At 51.0% G+C, this 20,288-nt stretch overlaps 2 protein-coding genes across 2 annotated transcripts in view; one reads left to right on the top strand and one right to left on the bottom strand.

The window, feature by feature from the left end:
• The window catches only part of LOC144129318 (solute carrier organic anion transporter family member 4A1-like), a 27,692-nt gene extending 10,904 nt beyond the window's left edge, over positions 1 to 16,788 (top strand). The window contains exons 6-12 of the mRNA XM_077663361.1: positions 4,366 to 4,527; positions 8,078 to 8,167; positions 8,737 to 8,929; positions 9,306 to 9,465; positions 14,610 to 14,809; positions 16,179 to 16,243; positions 16,574 to 16,788. Coding sequence (XP_077519487.1) covers positions 4,366 to 4,527; positions 8,078 to 8,167; positions 8,737 to 8,929; positions 9,306 to 9,465; positions 14,610 to 14,809; positions 16,179 to 16,243; positions 16,574 to 16,788 — 1,085 coding nt within the window. The remainder of the gene's footprint in view (positions 1 to 4,365; positions 4,528 to 8,077; positions 8,168 to 8,736; positions 8,930 to 9,305; positions 9,466 to 14,609; positions 14,810 to 16,178; positions 16,244 to 16,573) is intronic.
• Positions 16,342 to 20,288, bottom strand: part of LOC144129319 (uncharacterized) — an 86,505-nt gene continuing 82,558 nt past the window's right edge. Inside the window, exon 2 of the mRNA XM_077663362.1 lies at positions 16,342 to 20,288. Coding sequence (XP_077519488.1) covers positions 19,793 to 20,288 — 496 coding nt within the window. The 3' untranslated portion in view covers positions 16,342 to 19,792.

Raw genomic sequence — 20,288 nt, 5'->3', positions numbered from 1 at the left:
GGGGTAACACAAGCAGCTTATGCAGGGAGCACCCGCGCAGGGCTCCCGGAGAGACACCGGTCGGTCAACCAGCCCACGGGTCGCCAACGAGCAGCTCCACGTATTCAATGCCCCACGGCACGACTGGTCGACTGGCGGGCCATTGTATTGATCCGGCAACGAGGCACTGCCAAGAAGCCACGAAACGCCACGGGTCGCACCGAGACCTGGTTGCAGCGAAACAGGCCTCGAAACCGCGCCCCATGGACAACTAGGAATTAGGAATAATAATAATTGGTTTTTTGGGGAAAGGAAATGCCGCAGTATCTGTCTCATATATCGTTGGACACCTGAACCGCGCCGTAAGGGAAGGGATAAAGGAGGGAGTGAAAGAAGAAAGGAAGAATAGGTGCCGTAGTGGAGGGCTCCGGAATAATTTCGACCACCTGGGGATCATTAACGTGCACTGACATCGCACAGCACACAGGCGCCTTAGCGTTTTTCCTCCATAAGAACGCAGCCGCCGCGGTCGGGTTCGAACCCGGGAACTCCGGATCAGTAGCCGAGCGCCCTAACCATTGAGCCACTGCGGCGGGTACAAGTTGAAGGAAAAATTCATTTTGAGGAAAGGAAATGGCGCAGTTACTGCAACTTCTTGGTGAGCATTTCAACCGCGCGGTGAGGGAAGGGATGACATGAAAGAGAGAGGCGCTGCAGTGGACATTAAAACGTAACCAGAGAATCCACGGGGTAACACGAGCAGCTCATGCAGGGAGCACCCGCGCAGGGCTCCCGGAGAGACACCGGTCGAAGTCAACCAGCCCACGGGTCGCCAACGAGCAGCACCACGTATTCAATGCCCCACGGCACGACTGGTCGACTGGCGGGCCATTGTATTGATCCGGCAACGAGGCACTGCCAAGAAGCCACGAAACGCCACGGGTCGCACCGAGACCTGGTTGCAGCGAAACAGGCCTCGAAACCGCGCCCCACGGACAACTAGGAATTCGGAATAATAATAATTGGTTTTTTGGGGAAAAGAAATGCCGCAGTATCTGTCTCATATATCTTTGGATACCTGAACCGCGCCGTAAGGGAAGGGATATAGGAGAGAGTGAAAGAAGAAAGGAAGAATAGGTGCCGTAGTGGAGGGCTCCGGAATAATTTCGACCACCTGGGGATCTTTAACGTGCACTGACATCGCACAGCACACGGGCGCCTTAGGGTTTTTCCTCCATAAAAACGCAGCCGCCGCGGTCGGGTTCGAACCCGGGAACTCCGGATCAGTAGTCGAGCGCCCTAACCACTGAGCCACCGCGGCGGGTGACGTACGCTCTTGTTTTTTTTTTTTTAGGGTGTCTGTTGTTTTTCAGATGTTGCTTCACTTTGTCGATTTCGCAGCGGCGTTTTTCCGGGATCGAACATAGGGTGCACCCGCGATTAAAGAGCGATTTGGTGACCGACCGCTTGTGTCCAGAGGATGTGCTCAGTTCAGGTCCTTTCCAGTGTTCGTCGGTTTTCCATACACAGCGTGGTGTTTTTTCTCTGTGACGAGGACATCAAGAAAATAGTATTTTCCGCTGATTTCTTCTTCCACGGTAAATTGCACTGTTGGCTGGATTGAGGTCAGATGTCGTAGGAAAGGCTGCACGTCTTCGCGACGTATAGTGCTGAAACAGCCGTCCACGCAGCGCAGGAATAACTTGGGTGCCGGTTGGAACGCGGAAAATTCTGCGCTCTCACTGGCTTCTAAAGCGAGGTTAGCGCAGACCACGGAGATAGAGGCTCCGATGCCGATGCGCTGCCTGTAGAAGGTTCCGTTGAAAACAAAATGCGTGCTGTCGAGAAAAACATCTCAAGAGGCGACATAGATCATCCGCGTCTAACGGAGTCCTTCAAGACAATGTGGCGTCTGCGCAAAGAGCTTCCTTGCAGCTCTGTACAGCGAAGTCTATTGAGACGCACGTGAACATCGATTTCACGTCAAATGAAGCCATAACATCATCGTCTTCAATCGATATTTGCTTTAGTTTTTCCACAAAGTGACGAGAGTCCTTAATGTAGGTCGTCGTTTGTCCTCATACATGCATAACACGAAGCATGCTCTTAACAGAACACGTGGAAATCTTACAGAAATCTACAATCTGCCACTGCGCAATTTTAACCGTACTTAAGCCACCGTCATTCCATGCAGTGCCCTACGCGTGATCAAGAGGGACCTGTACGGGCCCCGAAATGTCGTGTTTCCTTTTCCTTCAAGAATATTTGGCGAGCGTATGTTTACTATTTCCGCTACCGCTATTTCCGCATTTTTCCACACTGCGCGCACACTACCTCGTCGCGTATGTGTAGTCCAGGTATGTGTAACATAATGAGAAACGCCATGCTCACTTGAAAGCTGGCCTTAGTCGTGTCGGAAAGCATTATAACGAAAACAAAACAGAAACGCGAATTGAGCTGTGAGCAATGAAACCGCACGCTATATCGTCAACAACACATCCATATGTCATCCATTACCTCCGTCTCGTTGCTCATGCTGTTCACTCCCATGGTCAACCTCCGAACTAGCTTGGACTATAGGAGCCATTTTCTAAAAATACATTTGCGGCCGCACTTGACACGAAAGCGTTTTAAATTCTTATCTCTGCCGCTCACAGAGCTCGAATTCCCTGTGCAAACACCTGTGCGCGACACGACCAGACCAGCCTTCTTTCTCGTACACTGGACTTTGGTTAATTCGAACAGGCTTAGTTCGAACTTGCGCTTCATTCAGACTGATGCTTTGGTTTCCTGTCAGCATCAAGCTGATCAGAAAAAAGGGCTCCATTAATTACAACTCTGCTAAATTGGAACAAAATTTTGGCGCCCTTCGACAGGGGCTGGTAGTCTAATTTTCCTAATTCGTGCGTCTTGTGCAAAGTCGTCATGCATGTTCTTAAAAGCGACGGCGAAAGTATACAGGCTGAGCCACACTTAACGAGGCCACCTTCGCTCAAGTGTTCCCATTAAACCGCCCTCGTGTATTTAATGGCGCGTAGGACTCCCACGCGCTGCAGCTCACGCTCTGTCACGCCGGTGTTAGTCTCGGCCGCCACACAGTCACACCGCCAACTCTCACTACTGTCCACCATTGATCGACTCGCCACGCTCACCGTGCTCTCTTCCGGCGCAGCTCCCGGAACTGCTCCTCCGGAGTCCCACTGTGCCACATGGTGGCTGAACGTACGTGTACGTGCCGCAGCCGTCATTGTGCGCACGGAGCGATCTGTCACGTGCTGAATGGCCTTCTATCAGGCAGCGCTAACTTTGACAAGTTTTGACCAGATTTAGAGACAAATTGTCAATTGTGGGGAATTTAGCGTCCCGAAGTGACACACGGTCTATGAGTGACGCCGTGGTGAAGGACTACGGATTAATGTAGACCACCTGGGTTTCTTTAACGTGCGCCGACATTGCACAGCACACGAGGGTTTTTGATATTTTGCCTCCACCGAAATGCAGCCGCCGCGACAAGGATCGAACCCATGACCTTGAGATCAGCAGCCGAGCGCGACAGCCACTGAGCTGTAGCGGCGCGGGTGAGATAGCAAAACGGGATGAGCGCTGCGTTTCGATGGAGGCGAAACGCTAAGGCGCCCGTGTGCTGTGTGATGTCAGTGCAAGTTAAAGATCTCCAGGTGGTCGAAATTATTCCGGAGCCCTCCACTACGGCACCTCTTTCTTCCTTTCTTCTCTCAGTCCCTCATTTGTCCCTTCCCTTAAGGCGCGGCTCGGGTGTCCGCCGATTGTGAGACATATAGTGCGCCGTTTTCTTTCCCTAAAAACCAATTTTTGGTTTCTTTGGTCACCCGCCGCGGTGGCTCAGTGGTTAGGGCGCTCGACTACTGATCCGGAGTACCCGGGTTCGAACCCGACCGCGGCGGCTGCGTTTCGATGGAGGAAAAACGCTAAGGCGCCCGTGTGCTGTGCGATGTCAGTGCACGTTAAAGATCCCCAGGTGGTCAAAATTATTCCGGAGCACTCCACTACGGCACCTCCTTCTTCCCTTCTTCTTTCACTCCCTCCCTTGTCCCTTCCCTTACGGCGCGGTCCAGGTGTCCAACGATATATGGGACAGCTGATACAACGCCATTTCCTTTCCCCCAAAACCAATTATTATTATTATTATTATTATTATTATTATTATTATTATTATTATTATTATTATTATTATTATTATTAATATTATTATTATTATTATTATTATTATTATTATTTGGTCTCTGCCCTTCTCCGAGTCGCTGCAGCCTTGTGAAACCTAGCGCTGTCCCATGACGTATACCAGCTACAGCCAGCCACCAGTCTTTTGTCCGCCAGGTGGGCGCTAACACAGCGTGTGTGTTGCAGCGTTCCACCAGTGCCAGATGGTGCGCCGGCTGCACGTGTGCAGCAAGGGCGCCGACGAGGACACCGCCTACGGCCAGTACGTCAGCGACATACCGCGCGCCATCCTGGCGCTCCTCAGGAACATCCCCTTCGTCATGCTCACCCTCGCCTCTGCCTCCGAAGGTGCGTACGGCGCCTCGCGGTCGCGCGTGAACTGCACTCTACCGACGTCCGTTTCACAATGTCAGTTGCTGTGCGGCAGAAGCTACGACCGCGGGGTGCCAGCTTCCATCAGTGCGCTGTTCTCACTCGATCGCCAGCCAACCGCGAAGCTGTGAAAGTCAGTGCCATGCTTTCGTAGCTTCCACTTAACTGCAAGGAATGACGAGCTGGGTCATATTTAACAGGCACGCTTTCGCTTCGCATCTGTAGTTGATGGTTTTAGTTTCGCAGAGGATATCATTTACGCTTTCCCCCTGGTTGAAAGACGGGCCTTTCGAGGCTGTGTGGCGCCAGCCACTCTGACGCCTTGGCGAGGTTACAGTTGGATTGATTCACACTATTTTATACTGTTGCACTGGTATTTTACTGTTCTGTGTATTATTAAACTGTACTGAGAATGACGACGCATACGACCTCCGTTCAATTAGAGAACAATTATAGTTTTAACTCCCGTTAGTTTTCTTTCAGATTCGAACGTATGGCCTTCAGCATGGCCCCCATACTACGGTTTGCACAGACAAGTGGCTGGTATACAAACATGGGAAAAGAAATTCGATGACTGCGGAAATGCATGAGTATAACTGCAGCACCAAAAAGCGCAACTTGTCTTAATATGAGGGGTGAAGAAATGTAACTTATGAAACGGGAATAATTTCTAAGATGAAATGAAGACCGGGCGCTGCAGGCGTGGACCGGCCTTGCACCCACCAGCTTTGAACATAATTTGTTGCACTTCCTGGCCTGCAGCAATGCACTCCTGGTCCTCTTTGGATCCTAAAGTCTCGCTCATCACTGAGGGCCTTTTTTGGGACTGGTTCCGGGAGGTATACACAGTAAAACATTTTCCTGTTATTACTTCTTCTGGAATTCGATGCATTTTTTTACCCGTGGCAGAGCCCCCATACCCGTGTCACGTTCGGTTGCATTTTTTCATAGGCACCACTTCTACGACTGTATATACAAGCTTTGTGGTCGCAGCATAATTTAAATGCAGTGTCTAAAGATACATCCGACGGAATCAGTTTAATCTCATTAAAGGTATGGCGCGGACGTTGCTGTAGGTCCGTGGCCAAAGCCACGTCCAACTGACGAGCGTCATGGTGCGAGTGCTGTTTGCTACACGCGCTTCCCGCACTTTCCAAAGATATATCTCCGGCTGTCGGTCGGTCGATGCGGTGCGGCGACGTATGCAGCTCGTCACGCGACGCTTTTGCACAAAAAACACTGACTTGCACAAAGACCCCGCGATCATGAAAGTGCACGATTGTGTACATAAGTAGCGAGACCCACCTGCAGCGCTATCGAGAATGGCATCTTCAAGCACGGCTGAGCTTGCGTCGCATGCAATCGGCGTAGGCGGAGGCAGGCGACGCGAGCAGCGATACGTATACTCGCTCGGTGCTTTGTAAACACGCTTCGTAAACTTGTTGCCTCGTTCTGATAGTTTTTTTAAGCAAGCTCTATCGCAGCACTCGTGCCGCTGGAAATGCTGCACCGACCTGTAGGAGCAGCGGTATACTTCATATTCAACAATTCTGCACAAAAGCAGTTTTGAACGGCAAAAAATTTGTGAGCGCAATTTTTTCACACATTTATTTCACTATAACAATATATATATATATATATATATATATATATATATATATATATATATATATATATATATATATATATATATATATATATATATCTCTGCAGATATCCCGTCTGCAGGCTTGCATTTTTTTTTGCTATTAACGTTTTTGCTGTCGTCAAAAGCGTTCCCCAATTGTCATAGTCTTAACTCCTCGTTGCGAGCCATGGAAGTAGTATAAAAGATTTTGCGACATTTCGGAAGAATATACTATTGCTTTCAATATTGCTATACTAGTACCTGAAAAATTCCCCAATATTCAACATTTTTTGTCCAAGAATGTTGGACATGGGCTGGGGATCGAGCGTTCGTACCCGGCGCATCACAGCACACATCTCGCCCTGCAAAGCACCCGTCCGTAAGAAGCAATAAATTTTCATGCTACCTTTTCTTCACCCGGAAACAGTATGTTCATCTTTAAAATATTTCGATTCTGCCTCACAGCTATTGCAAAAGCTGTTGTATGGTTACTACGGCGACACAGCGGCGATGACCAGGCCGGATCTGCGATGCGAAGACGTGCTCCACCGCAATGCGCGCGGTACCAGCCGGGAAGCCGGAAGCACGTATGAACCACTTCCGACAGACAGCGACGTTTTGGGGGGAAGGCGAGGAAAGTACCCAGCTCGTAGTTTGGTCTTTCGACACTCAATTTAATTTTTTTCCCTGGGTTCAAGCTTAGCGCGAGTACCCCGCTCAGTCATCGCCTCAAGCCGTGCATGCATGAACTTGAAGCACCGATGCCGCAAGGAAACAAGCCTTCATGTTCGGGAAGCGGATCGCGGCAGTCGACAGACAAGCACATGTGCCTCATGGTGGCACGGAAATATGCAGGAGTATATGCTTTGCAGCCCTAGCGCTGCAACCAAACCACGGGTGGCAAATTGTGCAGAGGACATGGAGTTTGCCATGCGCATAGCAGAACAAGCATTTCATTCCTGGTGCTTTCGAAGTACGCGCACAGAGTGTCCATCGCCCCATTCCGATCGATGGGTAAACATCCTTGAACCAAAAACAAAAGGGGCGAAAATTGAGCAGACTGCTGAGGGAGAATCAAAACGACACTGGCCACATCCAACCGACCCACGAATTAGTGGGAAAAAATGCACAGGGTCTTTCCGATGTACAGTCCATTGCCATTTGAAGGTTATCAGATTCGTTCCGGCTGAAACGGGCCAACAAATTTTTCCTGGCATGACGATCACTCATCCCGCAGCAGACCTGACGGTGCAGGATAGAAGAATCCCGCGGCTAGCTAAACTAATGTATTCGTTGCAGCTCTCTTGCGAAAATAAAGCGTGTTAGAGGAGTTTAATAAGAGTAGGTTAAAACTCGAGTGACCACTTTCAAATCGCCTTAATTAGACTGTACCTTTAGTCACACCCTTAATAACACTGGTCGGGTCAGTGCGACGTACTTGGGAAAATATTGTACCGGGTTCGTCTGATGTAGCTTTCGCCGCAGCCTAATTTAAATCACTTCGGACAATGGATTTATGAAAGAAGCCAACAGTAATCGAAACCAATTAGAGCATAGGGGAATGATTTTTTTTATTGGTTATCTACATAAAAGTGGAACTTTGACCAAAAAAGTTCACCTATACTTTTCTTGGTTTCAGTGATTTTGGATTCATTCATATTTACATTGTAATGAGCCCCTCAATCCACTGCCCTTGTGTGCTCAACAGTTTGTGTGATGGATGGTTAGTATGCCAATACAGCGTGGCTTTAAACAAGGTCCGATTAAAGTCCAGATCAAAATCTACAGTGCGTCTTTCGGCTCTTGCCTCATTGACGAAAATGTTCTTGGAACACATTCTCGGTCCTTCAAAAGCAAAGATAAATATGCACCCGTATTTGCTTCTTTGCTCTTTCCCAGCCATGGTGGGTACGGCTGTTGCGGCCTTTTCGGTGAAGTTCTTCGAGGCCGAATTCTCAATGACTCCTTCGAAAACAGCCGCAGCCCTGGGTAAGAAGCCGCGTTTGGCTCTCATTATTCTCAGGGGTTCCGGGGGTGGGGTAGCTGAGAGCAAGATGGACAGATGAGGACAGGGTTAAGTGGAGGGATATAGGAGGGGCTTGTAGTGGGTGTATATTTACGCTGATGATGATTGCTTGGGATTCCATTTAGTTCCTGCGACATGTACTTTTTCACACACAGTGCATTTTTTTTTACATTCTGTGTAAAGAATGGGCGCCGGTGCACTTTTTTTTTTCGCAGTAAATTGCTCTCTTGGAGGAGGGGGCGGATGCCTTCCCCGTTCGCTGCTTATTAAATCCGGCATCGAAAATAGAGCCTTTTAAGTAACTAAGCAAGGGGACGAGGCGCTTTTTACGCGTCCTCTAAAAGGCACGTTCCTGGACCCACTGGAGATGCGTTCGGCGAAGCGATACGCTCTCAGCTGTTGCTCCTCCAGCGGTCATTAGAGGTGTTCATTGTTGGCCAGCCAGCGGTGCGGACAGGACGTTATTTTTCTCGTTTATTGCCCACCCTGTGAGAGTGTTTTTCCGACCATGCATGCGGCGACGTGCGCGCAGGCTGCATCCTGATCCCGGCCGGCATCGGGGGCACCGTGATGGGCGGCGCGCTGGTGTCCAAGATGGAGCTGCCCATACGCACCATACTGAAGATGTGCTGCGCGATGAGCATCATCCCCTGGCTCTGCATGTGGGTCTTCGCGCTACACTGCCCAAACCCGACCTTCTTCCGAGGGGAGGTCCGCAGTAGCAAGTGAGCCGAGCCCACATCCTGTTCGTGTGCGTGCATGTATACTACAGCCAGGTTCTCTTCGTACCGTCTGGTCTTTAGAATTACTTGGTTTTATACAAAGGAGAAGGATTACCTTTTTTTTTCATTTAATGCTATCTGGGCGCTCCCTTTTGTACTGGACCCGTGGGATATGAGCACGCCTCTGACAACGTTACGCAACAAAGCCGTTTGCCTGTTGCCTCACACAAGGCTTCGATCGAATAGGAGTAAGCGCTCGTCCCAAGAGTTAACAACGTCGTCTCGTGAGCGAGCGGAAAGCTGCCTGTGACCGTTAGCTGCGACGAACCCGAAAACTCGTTTGCGCGAAACGCGTTGTGAGCGCTGCGTTGGTGCGCAGCCGCACGGTGGACTTCACCAGCGAGTGCAACGAGAACTGCCGCTGCCGGGCGGAGCTGCTGGACCCCATATGCTCGGTGGAGAACGTGGTCTACGCGTCCCCCTGCTTCGCCGGCTGCCTTGAGAGAGAGGTCATACCGAACCCCTACGACGGTACCTGGGTGAGAACTTTACAGGGCCCGATGCGAAGTCGCTTTCATCAAGGATGTGAACAGATCAGCTGTTCTAAAACTGTACCTGCGAAGAATGGAAACGAGAACGGAATGCGAGAGAAGAAAAAAAAATGACACAATCGTGCCATGTGATGCGGCATTTCTGTGTCAGCAGTAGGACTTCAATTTTAGACTTTTCGAATTCGCTTTTAATATGTGCCTATTGTTTGAGTCCTTCAGATTTCGCACCCCGTCGAACACCTTTTCGGCTCCCTTTCCAACTCACTCTCCCCCGTTTCATCCGACGAGCGCGCTTTATCCTCGCGCTCCCGCTGGGGGCGCTATTGCACCTTCGTCATTCCATCTCGCACTCTTTCGCTCCGCCCACAAACCCCCAGTTCACAACGCCCACACAACAGATTTTGAAAGGAGGGCCAACTGCTAACACAGTAAAATTGGTACAGCTCAGCTTAGCGCGTTAGTGCTCTTAAGAATGCGATTAAGAAGAGCGGCGGCCGAGCATCCTCAAGCGGCGAGTCGCCCGCAGAACTAGCAGAAATGCAGTTGCGCCACGGAGGACGGGAAGGAGAGGAGAGGCACGTGTATCCCAGATGCATTGCAAAAAGCGTGTCGGAAGTCGTTCACAATTCTGCCTATGCGGCAGATAAATCACCGGACGTCATTGTCGCTAAGGGGCAGCGTGGCCGCCGTCGCGCACGGAGCGCTGCTGTGCGTTGCCACCGCGGCCAGCGGGAGAGGAAGCAGCTGCCTCATGTAAATGGCGCGACGGGCACCCAGGCTCCACCACGCGATGTTTTAGCGATTATGTAATGTGTCAGCTGTGCTCCGGCTCGTCGCGAGCTACACGCGGAACCAGACGGGAGAGGCTTCGTAACACAGCTCTCGCCGACTGGTTCACGAAATGATTGACGCAGTGACAACACGCATGCCGATACGACGACTCGCTTATTACATGGGAAGGTTGAACCAAAAGCTTCGCACAGCGCGTCTACGCGCACCATTCCGTCCGTCCTCTGCTTGACGTGGCTCGGGTTTATGGCTCTGGCCATGTGAGAATCCTGTCGCGCACTGTTTGCCGGTAGCATCCTAACAGAGCTCGTCGTCTGCTCGACAGTCGCAGCACAACCGCTCCGCATGTGTCCACTCGATGTCAGTGCACGTCAAAGAACCCCAGGTTGTCGAAATTTTTTCGCAGCCCTCAACTACTGCCCTTCTTTCACCCCCTCCTTCCCCCACACAGCGCGATTGCGGTGTCCGCCGAACTGCGCATTTTCTTTCCTCAAAACATTTTTTATATTCGACCCCGACCAAGGACTGCCGCGTTTCGATGGAGGCGAAACGCTAAGGCGCCCGTGTGCTGTGCTGTGCGATGTCAGTGCACGTTAAAGATCCCCAGGTGGTCGAAATTATTCCGGAGCCCTCACTACGGCACGCTTTCTTCCTTTCTTCTTTCACTCACTCCTTTATCTCTTCCCTTACGGCGCGGTTGGGTGTCCGCCGATACATCAGAGATAACTGCGACATTTCCTTTCCGCAAAGTTAATAATAATAATTGGTTTTGGGGGAAAGGAAATGACGCAGTATCTGTCTCATATATCGTTGGACACGTGAACCGCGCCGTAAGGGAAGGGATAAAGGAGGGAGTGAAAGGAAGAAAGAGGTGCCGTAGTGCAGGGCTCCGGAATAATTTCGACCACCTTGGGAATTTCCGCAAAGAACCAATTTTCATTTTCAATGTGTACGGAACGGTGACGACTGCGATGACTACGCGAAACCGTGGGTTCTATACTCCGTTTTTAACATCATGTGCAACGGTGTCAAAGCTAGCGCTCTTGTTTAAAGTAGTGCGTTATTTGTGGTCAGCGAAACAGTAAATGCTTACCACATGACACAGTTGTCATTATCTTGATTAAATGCACTCTTATTGCTGACAACGCGCTGTCGCTTCCTCGTGCCATAGACCACTCGAGGACAGAACAAGCGCGGAGTAACACGCCTCCCTTGATTTTCCCGTCCGGTCTACTTCCGTACCTTTCACAGCGTTTCACCTGATGTATGACACTCACAAGTCGTTTGCAGCGCTGTGAAGGTCGCGGCGATGTGAGTCATTCAGAATGGTGTGTGCTGCAAAACGTGTTCCCCTTGCCCTTCACCTCGCCACTGGTGGCTCCATCCCTGGGGAGAAAACAGAACCAGGGTCCAGCTGCTGCGCGCAGGAGCTGCTACGCGCGGTGCAGCACTTCGCAACAGGCCTCCGCAGTTCTGTGTTCGTGCAGACTTCACATGGGATGCAGAAGAACTTGCTTTGGGGCTAGTTGGTTCATGATTGAAGTTCTGAAAAGCGCAAAAGACACACACACACAGGAAGAAGGGGATGACACAAAGAGCGCCATTTGTGTCATCCCCTTTTTTCCTGTGTGTGTCTTTTGCGCCTTTCAGAACTTCATTCACATGGGATTTTAGCCAGTGAACGCAACGCTTGTTGTAGTTCCAGAACATGATCCTGAACTGCCATTTAAGTTAGTGCGACGATTGTTTGAAAAATAGACACAACACTGGTCCGATATTTGAGAAACTATTTGTTGTCTTTCTTGGCCCTTATTGGACGAGAGAGCTCTACCTTCACAGTGCTGCGAACAACTTGCGAGTAGAAGAATAGTTATTGCTGTAACAAAAAGCACCCGCAGTGTGCTGAATTTCTGGACATGCCATTAGTTCAGCTCTCTTTTACTAGGTGCACATAGGGACTCCCGGACGTCGTAACCACACAGAAGTCTTCGATTTTCTAGCTGTGCCTGCAACGTCCCCGATGTCGACGCGTGTGTCCACTCACGCCGATCCCGTGACCGCTCCCTGCCCGTGCCCCGCATAACTTCACTGCCCTTGGTTGGGGCTGCGCTCACCCATGATCACGCGTCCACCCCGCGTACGCACCCTGAGCCTCGCGTTTCGCGCAACTTTTGCCGTCATCGTGTGAGACGCGCTCTCCTGAGGCGCCGCAAAGCTATTCTAAACGTCCCTCGTGCACTGCACGTATCCGGGGACGAAAGCCCGCAAACATAAGGCGGGTTGTACCACCACCACCTAGATACGAGGCCGGACGGCGTCACCGAGTGGAGTCCTGAAAAAAGCTGTAGGGGACATTTAAGGGCCGCCTTAACTGTATGACGCGATAGCGTTAATGAGTTAGTGCCCATGTATGTGCGGAATGTCCTCATATCATTGCAGGCGCTGAGGTGAGATGGCAGGTGCTGCCACCGGTGGGGCTTGTTTAACTGCCGCCTTCCACGGTGGTCATGCAGTTTGCTCACAATCTGGTGGACAGGCCAGGGACTCCGGAACTTTTTCTTTAGTTGGGGAGGGGTGGGGGGGGGGGGGGTAAGACTTCGAGCTTATTTTGTATTTAATGCTAATTTATGTTAAAATATTATTTTATTATTTTTCGATGTTGAAAGGTTGACGCGAACAGTCACGTTGTGGTGATGACACTCCAGTAGTCAAGAAGACAACGAAAAGGCTTCCAAAAGAAACCTTAAGGAGCTCTCTCGCGCCCACTAAGGACTGAGTTATACCCCTGTCACACGGGCACTCTAAAGGCACTTTGAACTAATGCTCCTTTACGCTCCCAAAGGAGCACTACTTCAAGGGAGTTCGTCCGTGCTACACGGTCGCGGAACGACCTTCGCAAGAAGTTTTTAGCGCCCTCATTGGCGAAAAGCTTTATTAAAATTGCACTGCACATGTAAATACAGAAATGTCACAGTTTTTTTAGTAAATTAGTTTTATAGCCGTATTATGTTAAAGCAACGCAATTTTAACTGCAATAATGATATGATTTTCCAAGTACAGAGCATACCATCACAGTGCTGGCCACACTGAGCCCAACTCGCTCAGTCTCGCTCAGGCCCAGCTTCGTCCTTCGGTTGTTCCCTTTGGTTCTTTTACCTCTGCGATCGTTGTTTTTGTGGTCACGTTTTTCTGGTGTGCCTTGTGTTCGGCGGTCTCCATCAAAATGAGGGACGATCCACGCGACGACGCGAGAAAACATGGACGACATGGCGGCATATTTACCGTGGCTACCGTGACGCTCGTATATCTGGAACGAGAGTATGGCGTGGTGAGACTGCCACAAAACAAATGATCTTATATTTTAAAACACCACTAATCTTATGAAGTGAATTTATAAAATGAAAAGTGAACGTTTCTTTTCCCAATTTATTTATGGTGTTAACTCGCTAGGAGAGAGTACTCCCTTGAAGCCTCAAAGGACGAACTCGAGCTGCCTTGTTTCGAAGCTCCTTTGAGCTAGGTGTCCTTTGGCGCGTCCGTGTGGTAGCGCGCGTTCGTCCTTAGAGTAATGGAGCATTAGTTCAAAGTACCTTTACAGTGTCCGTGTGACAGGGGTATTACTCGGCGGCGGTGATAGCCACAAGCGTGCTCGGCGGTCACCGAACTGAATGCATGCAGTTCTTGGCTGCCCTCAATTTAAAGCTGGCAAGGAACCTTCGAGATAAAGAACCAAAAGCAACTACAACAATGTGGGAAAATGTGGAAGTATTTCCACGTGGCCACGATCAATGGAGATAGGTCTGGTCGCATCCCGTATTACAAAACAAAATGATAAAGCCGCGTGCCGGCGGTTTTGAGTGCAAACGAACAAACGGTACAAAGATTCATGGCAATATAGAACGAATTGAAATGGGAAGCTTTACGCACGGGGAGTGATCAACTGCATTAGAAAGTTTGTGTATAATTTGTTTAAGTTCTGCTAATCATGGTCATGTACACGGGTCAGAGAGTCGACTTTTGTTGGGACATGACTGGTTTAGGTTACTCGTATATACGAAATGCTTTACAACTGGCTACGAAACCAAGCAGTTCAGGCCCCCTGTGATTTGCATTAAAAGAGTCCTAGGACTGAAGTGTTTCAATTGTCAGAAATCTGACCCAAGTGGAAGATATTGGAGGCTAGGGGAGGGGGAGGGGCGCCCGCCCCCTTCCCCCCATGTTCGGGGTCCCTGGGACAGGCTGTGATGATGCCACAAGGCCACGTTACATAGGTGGCCCATCTATAGATAACCGTTGTAACGCTTCGGTGCATGTGCGAATGTTTCCCATTCGGCTGTTCGCAGGAGATGCAAGTGTACAAGAACTGCTCCTGCGTTCCGATCCCGCCGGGCGCGCCCAGCAATGCGTCTGCGTACGATTTCGAGGCGACGCGTTTGAAATGCCCGACCGACTGCGACCTGCTCGTCATCTACATGGTCGTCATCTTCATCTGCGTCTTTTTCAGTTTCTTCAACTCGGGTCCCATCATAACAGTGATGATGCGGTAAGCAGCGCCGAGCCTCGGTGCTTGCGGGGCACCCGCTGCAGAAAAAGCCGGTTCGCGCTACTAGCGTTCGCCACGTCGAACCGTCGAACCCGCCGCGGTGGCTCAGTGGTTAGGGCGCTCGACTACTGATCCGGAGTTCCCGGGTTCGAACCCGACCGCGGCGGCTGCGTTTTTATGGAGGAAAAACGCTAAGGCGCCCGTGTGCTGTGCGATGTCAGTGCACGTTAAAGATCCCCAGGTGGTCGAAATTATTCCGGAGCCCTCCACTACGGCACCTCCTTCTTCCCTTCTTCTTTCACTCCCTCCCTTGTCCCTTCCCTTACGGCGTGGTTCAGGTGTCCAACGGTGTAGGAGACAGATACTGCGCCATTTTCCTTTCCCCCAAAACCAATAATAATAATAACCGTCTGGAAAATGTGCGAGTAGAATTCGACTGAACGTTGCGTCGATTGTGTTCAAATCTTTATCTTTCGCGATCCGAAGAAGGCGAAAATTTATTCATTTTTCAAGCTAAGGAAACTGTGTTCGAGTCCATGACAGCCAGTCTTGTACAGTAGTACAAAACTCACATTACAGTACATTATAGTAAACAAGCAACCGAATAAAATTACACGTAGTCCATCTGAAATGTAACTGATTTTTTTTATTCAGTGTAATCAATGTAATCAATCACAGCCCTTAAAAAGTTAACTGAACACTTACAGAGAAGTATAGTCGATTACTATGGCGTTACTTTTCATCCACCTGTTATTAGCATAACACAAATATACAGGAACGAGAATGCTCAGCTGCGTCTTGCTTGATGTATACTGTTTCGGTGCATACGTCGGTAAATTCACCTGCATTTGTTTTTCAAAGTTTGCTTGGGCATTTTTTTTTCGCGCTTTCTTGTGAACACATCAGTAGCGACACTGGCTTATTTCTATGTACGCGCTAGAGAAAAGTGCGTTGCTTTAACATACGATGCGAAGCGCAGACCGCTGGGATTTGAATATGCGGGCGTCCTGTGGCGCGCGGCTTCTCTGTAGTTCGACCGTTTCCGTGCTACACGAGTGTTCGTAACCGAGTTCTGGTTCTCGATATGTTAAATGCTGAAGAAATGGATTACGGAGAACGTTGCAGCTTGGAAAATGTAATCAATACATTACAAATTTCCAGAAAATGTAATTTATTAGAAGTAATACAAGTCAACAGAGGTTGCAGTGTAGCGCGAACATTATTCATAGGGCTCATATGCTCTATTCATACGCGTCATATGTTCAGCGTGAACTCTTACCACGTTTCCTGGTTAGTAGGGCTTAATTTTAGTTGGTTGCGAAGCAGCCTTCCGTTGTTCACCCCCTCCTCTCTCTCTCTCTTTCCGCAGCTGCGTGCAAGAGAAGGAGAGAGCAGTGGGCCTCGCCGTGAAGTGGGTCACTATTCGCGTCGTCGGTGCGTATATATATATACCAGCAGCGTTAAGTTCTGCCGGCTGCGTCAGCGTCCAATCCGTGTGTTGAAATAACCGCTACAAAGTAGTTACCAGAAATCAGCGGAGAGAACAAACGCTTTATTGAAAAGCTCTGTTACACGGCGGCCGGTTAAGCGCATGCGTCGGCACAGAATGCCTTCTCTCGAGCCGAATGAGTTCATTTCTATCGGTCGGTCGTTCAGTTCTGTCGGCCCGGTGAGTCTATAATCGATCCGGTCAGTCAGTCGGTCCGGCTGACTATCATGTTGCTTCAACCAGCCTCGGTGGTCTTCATTCCCGGTCCCGTGCAGGCAACATCCCGGCACCGCTGCTGCTGGGCTCCGTGATCGACGGCTCCTGCCTGCTCTGGCAAGAGGTGTGCTTTCAGCGGGGCGCCTGCCTCCTCTACAACAACGAACTTCTGGCGCTCAGCATGCTAGAGTTCCTGGTGCCCGCCAAGACCTGCTCCATCCTGCTCTACTACGGGGCTCTCACCGCGCTGCGCAGTCACCAAGGCATCGAGTGATGTCGCTGTCACGTGACATCTTCGTGCCACCGTGCGGCGCGTTCCTGCGGGCCCAAAGACCTGCTGAACTTCATTTTTTTAATTCTCGTAATATTCACGGCCCACACCGGTATAACGCGGACTTTTACTCGAAAAATTGATGTGTAATGACTACAATGGAACCGTTGAGTGCCCGATGCAGTACACCGTTGCAAGGTGGCGAGCAGTATTCCGCCACAGCGTGTTTGCAGAGACAGCCACCTATGATATGGAATGTGAACGTGCATTTCGCGCAATCTGTGGACGAAGTTGTCCAATCCGCGGCATCACTGCGGTGAGCGTCAGATTGCTGTGCACGTGCACAGGAAGTGCCGTTTCATTCCTACAGATGGCGGCACCGTCCTACCTCCTTCCAAGAGGACAATATATATAGTGTCGGTTTGGCGTGCGCCACTTTTGGCGCTGCTGGTTCATTCGATAACCGCATCGTACGTTAGTTTCCTTCCCGGAGATCAACACTATCAAGAATTGGAGCCCTTCGCACATACTGTCAGTGTTGACGTCCGGCCATGCGCCTCAACCCCGCGCAAGGGACCGTAACCGCACCAAACGCTTCTCCAGATCTGCACCGGCCGGCCCCATTGCAACACGGGCATAGGCGTGCACAGGTCTCATCATAAGGGGCATAATGATCATTGCAGCGCCTGTTGGCGCCTTCTCGGTAGCAGAGAACAAAGAAAAAAAATTTGCGCCCCCATCCCCCATGACTATTAGGAAGGTCACCTCCCCCAACTGTGCGCACGCCACTGAACACGAGTGCTGTAGAAGAATGATGCGATGCACTAACGCGGTGCGCCCGGTGAATATGCTTTGCTGGTGCTTATGCGAGTTGTACGAAATTAATGTAGTCAGGAGCGAACTGTCGGGAAAATACCATTATGGACCAGATGAATGAGCAATTAAGAAACAGAAGAATCAAACGGCAGCGCCCTGCTAGCAGTGATTTTTGGAGAAAAATGGCAGTGGTTTTTTGAGTAAAACGTGCGCTGACGAAGCAAGGCCGGGGACTGATTCTTGCTTCATTCAAGTTGTTCGCTTTGTCCTCGTTTCCTTTTTTTAATACAGTGAGTGCAGTTCTAGCCCAAGTTTTCATTATAGCGAGATTGCCTTGAGCGGCATATTTCGAAAGTGGCGAGTATCGCGCGACTAACATTCCGGGTAACATCATTCCGCGTAAAATGTTTGGTATGTTGGCGGGAGATAAGGAGCGTCGAAAGAACTGACGATTGTTCGTCTGCCAGAGGCAAGTGTCCGGCCACTACGAAAACCGACGCGTGATCGCGTGGTGTTCGAATACAAACAGCAGCGGTATCCGCCGATTTGCCTGCGCGCTGCCATGGAGGGAAACGCGCGCATGGCCGTGTGAGCAGCAGCAGCAGCAGCAGCAGCCGCGGCTCGCGCTCCTCAACGGGGACGGTATACCAAAGGTGGGCTCTGACGCGATCAATGCCAGACGAAGGGTGGAGAGGAGAGAAAGAGGGCTGTGCTTCGGCTGCTCGCCGTTTATGTGCTCCTTGTCCCGCTGCTGCTGCTGCAGTTTTCGAGCTTCGTAGCCGAACGTTGCCTACGTGTGCGCGGCCTTACACTCCTCGCGGGCCGCCCTCTCCCAATCGCCCGCTGTTCCTCTGTGAACGGTCGGATGCGCGTTCGTCCAGCATCCACAGTTCGCGCTGCGGCGCGCATCAGTGGCGAGAGCGAGCATCCCGACAGAGCCGCCTGTGCACACTCTGCAGGCCCTTATCCGCCTCTGCCGCAGAGCCTTCGCTCCAGCGTATAGGTGAACGGGCCGAGGGCGCCATTTGTACAGTACTCGATTGACCGTGGGCGAGGGCGTTCTGCCCGTGCTGCAAATGCGCTCGGGCCGTAATCCCGATCCGCGGCCGACGAATGCGCTTGCCGAAAGGGGCGTTACCTTCCTTCTACCTGTCGCTCGATTTGCTGAGAGCGGAGAGCGGTGGCTACGAATCCTGAGCCAACAGAGGCCGCTGCGCTGGTCCGCGGGTTGCCTCTGTGCCTGGACGTTTGGTAGATGGCCAGGGCCGCTTCACGGTCGTTGCCGAAGATAAAAATGTGAGTGGCTACATTGCACCATCATAAACGCCGAAGAAAGACAAATATTCCGCATTGTGAGGCCCCGGAACCGTGATAAGCTCGTTCGTTCGTTTTTGCCTTAATGCGCCAGTGCAATTCTGTGGGCTCCCCACCCCCCTCCTAGTATGCGCGATACAACCAAAGCCACCTTGCTTTCAGAACTGGAAGCAAATATAGCATGAGGCGATGGACTAGTCTGAATTTAGTAAACTCAAGTTTGTTCAAGAATATCCTATTCCTCTGCGCTTGCACCCAATCGCATTTCCTAGCGCCAGGCTTATTTTAGATTGGAATTTTATTATGCTATTTCTCGCTTTCCGCACGCACAGTTAGCAATGCCCGTCCATCCGAAAAGGCGCTGACAAAACTGCATCGACGTTTGCATAGCGCATATTCTAATGCCTAACCTGTTGCGTATAATGGCCGCAAGAGGGACGACTTCGCGCTCGTTTTCACAAACAATGACGGCGACCGCGTTATGACCGATCCCGCGCACGGTAATCTCAACAACTTGCGCTATCGTTTCGAGATCACGCTTTTTCTGCCTCCGCGCCTTTCACATTTGTTTCTCGCTAGGGGAATCGCGCTCAGTGCTTAACATTTGTCCTAACCCTTTCCGAGCACGGCGTGTCTGCATGTCTGTCAATGTGAAGCAAGCACAGGCGAGGTAATCAACGCTTGGATACCGCCTCTAATAGAACGAGAAAACTCTCGGGCGCCGGGGCAATTCGTTTGAGGCGGCAGCGACTGATTTTGTGCGGCGGACGGCTGAGCCATCCAGACGAAGCGGTGCTTTCCGAGTGTGACCGTGCACGTTGTACACGCAGCCATAGCCCCCCTTTGCGCGTGTGCTGCTGGCTGCCACGTGGATGAATCATCGCGAGCCGCGCATCTCGCGGGGAAGAGGGAAAGCGGCCGCGGCGCAGTGCTCCAAACACCTTCCGTTCCCCTTTTTTTTTTCCTTTTCATCTTCCTTTCGGGTTCTCCGGCTCGCGTGGTTCGCACGCTGGGTTTGCGGGCCCAGCTCTGTCGTTGGCGGCCGCCGGGTCTGCGTGCAGGGGGAAGGTGGGCACTTGGTTGTGAAAAGCTTCGGGGGAGCGTGCGGCTGCACTGCCTCCTCCCCACCCGTGGCGACGGGGACCGTCTCCAGTATTACCTTTCTTCCCGAGCGCCCTTTCTCTCGGTCAATGGGAAAAATCGATGCCATTGCTTGCGACCCGCTACGCGATGCCGACCTTAACCTGCTGCTTGCACCGCTGCTGATGCGATGCTGCCGCGGAACGGCATCAGCCACAGTGTGCTTGTCCTGCGGCCTTCGGCGATGGCCACGCAGTTCAGGCGGTGCCGAAAGCTGGATACGGCCGTTATTC

Source organism: Amblyomma americanum, chromosome 4 (assembly GCF_052857255.1).
Source record: "Amblyomma americanum isolate KBUSLIRL-KWMA chromosome 4, ASM5285725v1, whole genome shotgun sequence".
In the NCBI taxonomy this organism is placed as follows: Eukaryota; Metazoa; Arthropoda; class Arachnida; order Ixodida; family Ixodidae; genus Amblyomma; species Amblyomma americanum.
The sequence above is the reverse complement of the archived record's forward strand: the minus strand, read 5'-3'. Positions and strand labels throughout refer to the sequence as shown.